Genomic DNA, 11,024 nt, shown 5'->3' with positions numbered 1-11,024 from the left:
TTTTAGTTAGTCTTGAATTTAACTTTTGAAAATAGTCCTACCAAATAAATTTTTAAAACCTAAAATTTAAAAATTATTTTTGAGTTTAAAAAATTAGATTTAAGTAAAGTATCGAACAGAGTTAGTAACTGCTTAAACTTTTTTTTTTCTTAAAGGAAAACGCGTGACAGCTGGTCCTTAAGTTCCTATTTTCTTTTTTTTTAAGTCTTTCCTTGTCTTAAAGCCCCTTCTTTTTCTTTCTTTCTTTGTTGTCTTTTTCTTTCTTTCGTCGTTGACGGGGTCTGATGATTTCTTAAATCTCCATCAATTATTCAATTCTCAACTATTACACATGAACATTATAAGATAATATGTATAAAGTCCAGCTAACATGAATACAACTTCGATATTTATATTTCTAACGAGGTCAATTTTAAGTGTTGACTCACAGTGACTTATTATGACGAGTGTTAGATAATAAAATATATGATTTTTGTAAATCTCGTCATTTGTCAATTAATTTTTTTTTTTATCAAGTATCATCTAATCAATCTCATTTAAACATAATATAATGAAAACAAGGTATCATCTAATCAATCTCATTTAAACATGATATAATGAAAACAACAAACAAAGAGAACATTAGAATTTTAATTGAGAGGTTTAAGAGTTACTTCCCTTTAAAGCAATAATCTCAAAAAAACAAAATAATTAGCTGTTTGATCATTCTTTAACCGCAATTAAATGAAGATTTACCAGCAAATTTATTATAATTATTATTATTTTAACAAACAATAATATCAGGTGAAAGAGTAGGCTAAACCTTACAATGAGTCTGCCATAATAATGCGGTTCAACATCGTACCTAACACCTCTTACTTACAAGTGAAGATGAATAGTACTATATCGTAATACTAAGTGACCCCAGAAAAATTATTATTATTATTTTTAAAACAAATTTTCTTTTAAAATATAATAAATTCAAAGGCCGTTACCTCCGCCACTGAGGGTTGGACATTTCGTACTCCAGAGTCCATCCTTCATGCCAACTCTCTGTTTTTTCCTTCTTGTTTACATCGAACACTATATATTCCCTCCAAACCCCACACTTTTCTTCCCATACAAAACAAACCAACAACAATGACATCTCCTACTTTCCCTCACATTTCCCTCTCTTCTCTTTTCCTTCTCCTCCTCCTCCCACTTTTATCATCTGCGTCGAACCCCGCCAGCGACCGCCTTCACTTGCCTTCCCCCACCCTCTCCGCGAAACGCCAAGCGGAGAAGTTCATCAGAGCCCTCAACTTGTTCCCAAAGCATGATATCAACACTTTACCCCACAGGCCTTTATTGGATGCTGAGAGTGATGCTGGTGCTAAGATTGTCGAGAAGCAGTTCCAAATGCCCTTTCTTGACGCCGCTTTGGGTCCTTCTGTTAAAGAGCTTGGTCACCACGCCGGCTACTACCGCCTTCCCCACTCGAACGCTGCAAGGTAAGAGCAAAAGGGTTGATCTTCAACTGTATTTCAAATCACATTTGATTTGGGAAACTGGAAACTATGAAATTCTGGACTGAATTTTACTCGAATTGCATTATTTTTTGCAGGATGTTCTACTTATTTTTCGAATCGAGGACCAACAAGAACAATCCTGTTGTGATATGGCTGACTGGAGGGCCGGGATGCAGCAGTGAACTGGCTTTGTTTTATGAAAATGGTCCCTTCCGCATTCAAAAGAACTTGTCACTCACTTGGAATGACTACGGCTGGGACAAGGTACTGTAATGGTCCTTGGCCGAGGTGTTTTTTCTTATCGTTTATCGCTTGTTTGTGTTTCTGAACGAGTTCTTGTTTGGCAGGCATCGAACATTCTTTTCGTTGACCAACCCGTTGGAACTGGTTTCAGCTATAGTACAAATTCGGATGACATTCGTCACAACGAAGAAGGCGTTAGCAACGATTTATACGACTTTCTTCAGGTTCTAATGATTACTTTCTGTTAAACAGACATGCACTCATCGTTGATGTATACGAAATCATCCATCATATGCATCAACGAACGATAATCATGATAATCATTCGCTCACGTGTGAACAACTGTCATTAAAAATGGCCTTCATAAATACATACGAAGGCACTTCATCAACATTGCAACTCAATCAAGTGAAGTTTTCCTTTATCAATCTTAGAGACCTTGAATTTACCAGCTTCTCTTCATGGTGACAGGAATTTTTCACTCAACATCCTCAATTTGCTAAAAATGATTTCTACATTACCGGAGAGTCATATGCTGGGCACTACGTTCCCGCGCTTGCTTCTCGGGTTCACAAAGGAAACAAAGCAAAGGAAGGGACTCACATAAACCTCAAGGTATCTGTAATAGTTACAACAGGCTGACTGCATTTGGTTTATCTCCTATGGTAGTTCTGATCTGATCGGTTTATCTCCTCCGGTTGAACAGGGTTTCGCCATAGGGAATGGGTTGACCAATCCAGAAATCCAGTACAAGGCATACAGTGATTATGCACTGGAAATGAAGTTGATTACAAAACCTGACTACGACAGTATATCACAGATAATTCCACACTGCGAAGAGTCAGCTAAGACTTGCGGTATTTCCTCTTCATTTCTTCTGTTCTTCACATACCTGTTGATTACGACATCAAATGAGATATAATGGTTGTTTGAACAAGATTATCCGGCTCACGTACTTTTCTGATGTTTCAAACCGTCAGCCGCCTCTACGACTGGAGACGCTTGTGGGGATTCATTTAGTATTTGCAACAGCATAGTTAACCAGATAATGCATAGACTTGGTGATACAAATGTAAGAAAAAACGCAAAAATATTTATCATCGTCAGAGCTATAAGTTCTAAACAAACCTAAAAACGAGTTCAAGTATGCTGAGAATCTACCTTATTTTGGATATATGCAGCACTATGATATTAGGAAGAAATGTGAAGGGAGCTTTTGCTATGACTTCTCGAACATGGAGACATTCTTGAACAAGCAACCAGTTAGGGATGCCCTAGGAGTTGGGGACATCGAATTTGTTTCATGCAGCACTACGGTATATGATGCTATGCAGAATGACTGGATGAGAAATCTGGAAGTGGGAATTCCTGCCCTTCTTGAAGATGGAATAAAGCTGCTTGTATATGCTGGGGAGTACGATTTCATCTGCAATTGGCTTGGTGAGCTTCTTTGTTCCAGCAAAAAGTTCGTGTTGCAATGTATTAGAGAGGATAATGTACTTTTGATAATTTTCATATCATGACGTCTCTCTATTTTGCAGGGAATTCAAAGTGGGTTCATGCCATGGAATGGTCTGGTCAGAAAGCATTTGGAGCTGCAGAAACTGTTCCATTTAAGGTTGGGGGTGCAGATGCCGGACTGCTAAAAAGCCATGGACCTCTGGCTTTCCTCAAGGTCTCTCTCTCCCTCTTTCAACTCTCTCTCTCTCTCTCTCTCTCTCTCTCTCTCAATCTGATTACAAATAGTAACTTCGGAAAATTTGGTATGTAACCAAAAACAGGTTCATGATGCTGGTCACATGGTTCCAATGGATCAACCAGAAGCTGCATTACAGATGCTTACAAACTGGATGCAAGGAAATCTGGCTGCGGCCGAGTCAGGCAAAAGAGTTGCCCCAGCTGATACCCTCAATCCTAGCCTGCCACCACGTGGTTTCTAACCCGGTGTCTGTTTGGCAGGCAGAATTATGAAATACTTGTTCATAACTATAGTTACCATGCTTGCTTTGACTATTTCACCTTTTCCAACAGTGTTTCTTGTCTTTTGGAAGTTCAACTTATCTGGTAATTGCAAAGCCAGCATATTCTTTTAAAAGTTAACAACCATATATTGCAAAATTGGGTAGGTGATTCTTTGGAGAACTATGAAAAAGGGCATGAGTCCGTGCATCATTGCTAGACAAACACACCTAACTGGTACCGTTGGCTTAGTTTTTCCTAGTATAAGGGTAGGCAATCAAAATACCACCCACGGATATATGGGCATAAATGCGTGCTATACCTAAAGTGTTCAAAAAAAGGTTAAGTGCTTTGAGAACGCAGTGAAATTCAATATTGATGAAAACAAAAAAGACAATCAGTTGTTTTTGCAAGCACATAGCAATATACAGGTAGATGAAAACAAAAGTCAAGAGCTTCTTACTCCATACAATTCCCTCAAGCTCACAATTGCTGGCTGAAAACCAGACCTCAATGGAACAACTTGAACTGCTCGCAGATGTTGTGCATTCCCGTTCTTTGGTTTGGATAGTGTCATTTTAAACATCTCTCCGTCCAGAATTCTACTAGCATTAACAGCTGCAGAAAACATCCCAAAACAGAAACAGATTAGGCAAAAAATCGAGCCACCCATTAATGCATGCCATTACTGGAAAAAGGTGACATATTGTACAAGTTGAAAACGAAGCAAGTTTCCATAAATAATCAATAAGAAAATTTCTTGATGATGAACTTAAAAATTCAACCATGGGAGAATACAATAAAGCTACCAAAAAGCATATGGCTGCTAAAAAAAGTTGCATTAATTTTAGATCATAAGAAAATTTTACTACATTCGTATTTCTCCAAAGAAGCACACCACATTGCAATTGACTACGAAAGCATCAAAACATCAGTCAAAATGGGAACATTAAGATCAAATTTTGAGTGGCAAATGTCAGCTTTAGGCCAGTTGGACACGGCATCGAAGCTCGAATTACACGTAATTTTTTTTTAACAAAGGATATCATCTACACTAAAGAGGTGGGCTACAATAATTTAGTTCAAATTAGTCTTTACCGAGAATCAAACCTATGATTTCTCACTTACTAGTGAAGAGGACCTGCAATAGACTGTAGCACTAAGTGGCTCCACGTAATTAGATTAGCTTAAAATAGATTTATCGCATTGTCAAAGCAAAAGATTGAATTTTAAGTGGTGTTTATTCCTGAACAGTAAAAGCACACAAAAATTCACATAAATGGGATTATGGGTATGAAAATCTGAAGTGGGAAAAGGAGATTTACCAGCAAAAGGGTGAAACTTGGCGAAGTCAAAAAACTCCTCAGCAGAGCAACCAAATAGAACCTTGGCAGCCCTATCAAAGCATATCACATTAAGCACTTTTGTATCTGAAGCTATTGACATCTGCCAAAACAACCCAAAGAAACCCAATACGAATCAACAGAAATGAAAAGCACTTTTGAAATGGGCAAACAGCCTTCCAAGAAAAGGGTAGGGAGTTACGAGAAGGCGAAAGAGGCGTTTGGTGCGTGGGAAGCGGGGGTTGAAGGCATTGACGCTGCAGAACTTGCAGAGGGAAGAAGGGTTGTCGGGGAGAGTGCGCTCGCAGACGGAGCAGACTCTGTAGGAGAAGCCGGTGGTGTTGTCTATTGCTAGCAATGTGCAGATCATCGTCGTTGGCTTATCGATGGTGTTGTCTATTGCTAGCAATGTGCAGATCATCGTCTTCACCTACTTCACTGCTTTTCTCAAAATAAAGTTGTGGGGAACTGGGGATCTGGAGGATCTTGTAAAGGTATCCGTTTATTGTGCATCCAACGATTTAAAATTTAAAATTAAATATAAATAAGACCTAATGAAAACTAACTGCATAATATACAATGAACGTACACGATTACAAGATCCTCTGAATTCTCAGAAAAATGATTCTACAAGGATCCTTTTTCGAAAAGGGGAGCCTTTTTACAAGGTGCAACATTTAATAATATATAGCTTCTTCTTTGAAAGAGGCACCATTTGGTGGCTTAGCTAGGTAATTCACTATTTTAGAGGTTGAGAAAACTTATAGAGCCATTTTAACTTCTCCTGCTCACCATCGTATGATTCAACAATGCTAATAATTGAATCTAGAATATACAACCCTAAAATTCATTCTCAATTACTGAACCACTCATGGCGGTTCTTATAATCTATAGGTAATGCTTCAAAATTTTAGCAACCATTTGCAATCCAAGCCCAAACCCAAAATGTTTGACAACAAAAAAAGAATCCAAACCCATCATGGCCCTGAAAAATGTGACCTCAAATTGTTCAGGGTCGAAGCCGCATTGGGCTTTTAGCCAAGTACACCTCTCTAGTTCAGTTCTACTGTCGCCTCTCTTTAAACCTTGTCTTCCCAAAACTCAAAAGGTAAAATCATCGGCTCGGTCCACTTTATGCAGAGTTTCGGAAGACACTTGAGTTTCAGGTAATTTCTTCACTTGGACTTTGAGTTTGATCTTCTTTTTCTCATTCCTCAGGTGCAAAGTACAAAAAGAGTTTAAGATCGAGTTTAAGAGTTATCTAATTGGAACTGAAAGTGATAATTTTGTTCTTTTTTGTTTAATGTAAGGAAAGGTTCTTGCTTAATTACACTGAAAAGCTCAATTTTTTCTTGAATATTATGGTAGGGTGGCACTTCAATTTGCTTATTTGAGTAGGGTTTTCAGCTGTGGAATATCAATTTTCTTGGGGAACATTGTAGCAATCAAATGGAGCTTGACAGGTATTAATATTATGGGCAATCTTTACTATTTAATTGTTTTTACTTGTTATATTTTTATATAAAGTTTTGAAATTTTTGGATTTGTTATTAGAAAATCAAAATGCTTATGCAATTCGAAAAATCAAACCTTCCGAAACGTAATTGTTTGTTAAAGGTGGTGAGATTTTGTGCTGCAGATTAAACTCGCCCACCACGTTTACAATGAGTTTGGAAGTTTTGGGCCATGACTTACAGTTTGCTCAGGTTTGTTCTCTTCTCCCTTTTTGGCGTTTGTTTTTTTTTTTTTTTTTTTTTTTTTTTTTTCGGATTATTGTTACGCGCTAAGAAAGATCTTTGCAATCAGAAATTGTTAAGGTTAGTGCTTTTGGAAGGATCCGCCCTGTACTTTTCTGTATGATTATTTTTGCCATTTACCATCTACCATGGCTTGTAGGTATCCTATGTTCTGTTTCATCAATTACCCGTTATCAACTTGAATACTGGCTTTGTAATCATATATGTCCTAATAACTTCTTCCCTGACCGTGGAATGTTTTATCTTTTCCGTAGGATCCCAATTCAAAGCATTTAGGAACTACAGTTTGGGATGCCTCATTGGTTTTTGTCAAGTTTCTGGTAATGACTGTTATCCCCTCTAGACTCTTGTACAAGTTCCGATCTTTTTGGTTTCCACAATTTGCAAAATACGCATGGGATATAATGCATGTAGGTGACTTTTTATCATTGATTTTAAACTTTGTTAAAGTTTGAGGCCTTTGCACCTTGTTGAATGCAATATTTGGATATTTTAGGAACATCAGGGCTGTTCATACTTAAAATAGATGTGTTTATGCAATATGCATTGATGATTTTGAATTTGATCAAATGAAAGGAAATGAAAAACAACCAAGGCGTGTAGGTAATGTGATCTTCCAACTCTTTCATTTTGGTTCCTAGGAATATCAAAGGATTATTCAACTCTTTCATTTTGGGTCAAAGGGACTGCAATTATAGATTAAGTTTTTTAATCGAAAGAGGCTTTAGATGCCCCTGCTGCTCCGTTGACTAACAAGGGGGAGCAACCACATGGACCCTTCATTTATGTTATTGCCATCATTTTCCTGGGCAGAGCCGGAGATTATTTCTCAGAGGAGCTGGCAATCCCTAAGGCTGCTACGTTACTGAGTTGGCAGAAAATTTTGATACTCTGTCCCTGTTGATAAAATGATTTTTGTGCTCTAGGTATAGATTTTTATGCTGTCGGTGGTGTTGGCCTATCCCTTTTGGTTAGTTATTGGATTCTATTTGGATCCTGAGCACATCGTTTGTTCATACATACTGTACTTCCATGGCAGATTTTTCTTTATGAATGTAAATGTGACATTTTTGGTTATTCCAGGAAAAGAATTGCAGAAAGGGAAGGTTCTCACCACCTAAAATGAAAGGAAAACGTGTCATTGAACTTGGAGCAGGTTGTGGAGTAGCCGGGTTTGGTGAGTTCCTTTTTTCTTATTAAGTTTATGTTAAATTTTATCTGTATGATTTTGTATGCTTTCCCCACTTGAATTTGGTATTTTAATTTTCTTTCTCAAGTGTTATTCATCTGTTTTATCTGGTTTTTTTCTTTCAGGCATGGCATTACTGGGGTGTGATGTGGTTACGACAGATCAAGTGGAGGTTTTGCCATTGCTAATGAGAAATGTTGAACGGAACACTTCAAGGATCACACAGATGAATTCTGGTTCTAGTTTGCTTTGAATCTGCTGAAATTTTTTTAATCCTTTGTGCATGTACTAGCTCTCATAAATGTGTGCGTGCATGTGAGTGTATTTATATATATATATATATATATACATGCATTTGGTGTTCCTTAGTGCGGTAATTAGTAAACTATTTAGCTGTCGGAGGGCATTACTTTGAGTCTTGGAGCTACCCATACATCAATAAAATTTGGGTAGTTATACTACTTGTATCCATCAAAAGAGGTATGGGGCTAAAACTGGTTGTTTTTGAGAGATTTCACCAAAACAAGCACCATAACAGCCTTGATTGATTGTGTGTAAGGGAGGGAGGGATGGAGACCATAACATATTTATATGTTAAGATTTGATATGGTGTAGAGCAGTTAGGAAGATAATTAAGTAAATTGGACCAATATTGTTTTCTGACCTCGCGTGCGATTAAATGTTTTGTTTTATGTCCAGTCTGTTCCATGTAGGAAGTATAAGTCTTTCAACACTCCCAACTGCGCCAATTGGTTTTGTTTTTAAGTTTTGATTGGTTTAGTCAATTTAATTGCCCTTTTTGGTTTTTGCTCGCAACTCATGTAAGCTATGTTTTTTTAGACTCATTTGGGTCGATCCAGGCAGCAGAGTTGAGCTGGGGAAATGATGATCATGTAAGAGCTGTTGAACCACCATTTGACTACATCATTGGAACTGATGTTGTAAGTTCGTTTGGTTGCAGCTGAAAATTGAAACTTCAAATTTCTTCAGTAGTTTATGGACCTACAATGGCAAATAGTTATATCTCTAGTAGTTATCATGACATGATAGTTTTGGATTTCATTAGTATTCAGTGTGAAGGGCTTGTAATGAATTACATCTGAGTAAGGCTGGAGTCCCTGAATGTACGGAAGGTTTAAACAGAAATGACCCGTTAATTGGTCTACCAAACCATGTCCTTTTCACCAAGATGAAGAGTTAAATCTTTTCTTTCTTTTAGCTTTCATTTCCTAAGGATACTGGAAACGGAGCATCATGCCCAGATATCCAGATTGAACTTCTATTTTTAGGGATTTAAGTAATGGCTTCTTTTTAGAAAGAAAAATACAACTTCCGTATGTGAGTAACTCAGTCGCACTCTTTCTTGATATTGATTCTCGAATTCATTTTACGCACTTGCTTTAGGATCTGATCACCCAAGTCTTCTTTCCTCCTCCCATTTCTATTTTCCTTTTGTTTGTTTAGGGATTCCAGAATAACATCGGTCCTTAAAACATCATGTATGATGTTATATTCCTCTTTTAACATTGTTAATTAGTATTAACTGATCTATTTTCTACTTGGTTGGATTTAAGGTCTATAAAGAAAATCTGTTGGAACCATTGTTGCAGACAATACATGCATTATCAGGGCCGAAAACTACAATTTTGGTATGGTACTTCATACGTTTTAGATTTATTTTTTAATTTGTACTTTCTAAACATTGTTCTTGATGCACTGGTTTGCTTCAATTTTGGGAAGATGGGGTATGAGATTCGATCTACAAGTGTCCATGAACAAATGCTTCAAATGTGGAAAAGAAACTTCGAGGTGAAAACTGTTCCAAATTCAAAGGTACAGCTTAGTTTCTCTAACACAGTATATAGATCCAAATAATTATCAGTATTTACATTTTCTGCATGTGGTTTGCAAGTGAAATTCCTGGTTCCTGTGACATGTAGTTAATATCCGAATAAGAGCTATGGCGTTGATTACATTTGATGTTAGCATATGGATTGAATTATTGATATTCTTAGGGGCTAACTTATTGCAGGGTCTTGTGTCATTCATGATGCACCACATATGAGATTGAGCTTGGGAGAAGGTTTACTCTTACCTTTGTTTATTTTCCTAAATACAAGGTGTTTTTTGTTTCGAACTCCTGCAGATGGACAGTACCTACCAACATCCAGATATTCAACTTTACATTATGACATTAAAGCCCCCAGAGGGTTATGCAGAAAACGCAGCTGAGGTGATTGATCAGAATGAGGATGAAGTGGAGGGTGGTGCAGAAGAAGTGGATAAGGTGATTGATCAGAAAGTTGATGAAGCAAATACAAGTGAAGAAAACGCAGTTAATGTGATTGATCAGAAAGTTGATGAAGCTGAGAGCCTTAAGGAAAAAGGTGACACTGGTTCCCTCGATGAAAATGTTGAGGAAGATTGTGAGCCAATGACAAGACTTCAGAATGACAAACTTACTGATTGGGAAGCTAGAAGGTATGGTTCAATGGCTGCGCGCCTTCTTCACGACATCAAAATTACCTAATTATGAGGTTCGGTCTTTGTGATGTCATGCGGTGCCTTGCTGCTTGGATTGTTGGGTTCAAATACTAATCTAGTTTCTTGCCTTAATTTTAGTTATTTAAGACGTCGATACATACTTTTTAGTACTTCAATCACTTCTTTTTTGTGGAATGCCATTCTCCAAAAAGATATGCAATGTGTTGTGCTTTATATAGAGTGCAATCGCCAATGATCTTGATGGATTCCTCACATTCGGTTTCGTAGCTTGATAACTTTATTTGGGCTATGCGGATGTTACTTGTGTGTAAAATCAACAACTTTTCATGGTCATAAAGTTCGAATAAACAGGAAGACAAATAAGATCAAGCATTATAGGAGGACGATGAAATGGGCACGGACTAAGCATACTTCGTCATAACCCCGGTGTAGTGTTACGGCGTTACCTCCCTTTCAGAATTGTGCCATGTCTTTATTTTTTTAAAGAGACGATAGTAGATTTCTTTTCATCAAAAAGAGTAGAAATGGTGTACAATTT

The 11,024-nt window shown here is 37.3% G+C and overlaps 3 protein-coding genes across 6 annotated transcripts; 2 read left to right on the top strand and 1 right to left on the bottom strand.

Annotated features, from left to right (window-relative positions):
• Positions 1 to 982: 982 nt before the first annotated feature.
• On the top strand, positions 983 to 3,851 carry LOC137741792 (serine carboxypeptidase-like). The gene is made up of 9 exons (XM_068481509.2): positions 983 to 1,472; positions 1,586 to 1,754; positions 1,838 to 1,957; positions 2,205 to 2,348; positions 2,440 to 2,590; positions 2,714 to 2,805; positions 2,915 to 3,173; positions 3,275 to 3,408; positions 3,515 to 3,851. The coding sequence occupies exons 1-9, from the start codon at positions 1,120 to 1,122 to the stop codon at positions 3,671 to 3,673; spliced, it is 1,581 nt and encodes a 526-aa protein (XP_068337610.2). The 5' UTR covers positions 983 to 1,119; the 3' UTR covers positions 3,674 to 3,851.
• LOC137743320 (replication factor-A carboxy-terminal domain protein) lies at positions 2,508 to 5,490 on the bottom strand. Its single transcript, XM_068483186.2, has 4 exons — positions 5,238 to 5,490; positions 5,018 to 5,138; positions 4,156 to 4,310; positions 2,508 to 2,625 (listed from the first exon to the last, which is right to left on the bottom strand). Exons 1-4 carry the CDS (start codon positions 5,454 to 5,456, stop codon positions 2,602 to 2,604), a joined length of 519 nt encoding a protein of 172 aa, XP_068339287.2. The 5' UTR covers positions 5,457 to 5,490; the 3' UTR covers positions 2,508 to 2,601.
• A 573-nt stretch (positions 5,491 to 6,063) lies between these two features.
• Positions 6,064 to 10,703, top strand: LOC137742386 (S-adenosyl-L-methionine-dependent methyltransferases superfamily protein). Of its 4 annotated transcripts, none has more exons than XM_068482240.2 (10): positions 6,064 to 6,201; positions 6,404 to 6,498; positions 6,675 to 6,741; positions 7,047 to 7,112; positions 7,876 to 7,969; positions 8,107 to 8,217; positions 8,822 to 8,922; positions 9,556 to 9,630; positions 9,722 to 9,814; positions 10,128 to 10,703. In XM_068482240.2, exons 2-10 carry the CDS (start codon positions 6,485 to 6,487, stop codon positions 10,509 to 10,511), a joined length of 1,005 nt encoding a protein of 334 aa, XP_068338341.2. In that variant the 5' UTR covers positions 6,064 to 6,201; positions 6,404 to 6,484; the 3' UTR covers positions 10,512 to 10,703. The 4 variants fall into 4 exon arrangements, with proteins under 4 accessions (XP_068338341.2, XP_088536616.1, XP_088536617.1 ...); XM_088680490.1 differs by having other exon boundaries at positions 7,047 to 7,202; XM_088680491.1 differs by lacking the exon at positions 6,064 to 6,201 and adding an exon at positions 6,203 to 6,253 and having other exon boundaries at positions 7,047 to 7,202.
• Positions 10,704 to 11,024: the final 321 nt, after the last annotated feature.

The sequence above is a fragment of the Pyrus communis genome, chromosome 11, assembly GCF_041283825.1.
Source record: "Pyrus communis isolate YQ-2024b chromosome 11, ASM4128382v1, whole genome shotgun sequence".
In the NCBI taxonomy this organism is placed as follows: domain Eukaryota; kingdom Viridiplantae; phylum Streptophyta; class Magnoliopsida; order Rosales; family Rosaceae; genus Pyrus; species Pyrus communis.
This window is presented reverse-complemented; position numbering and strand designations above follow the sequence as displayed.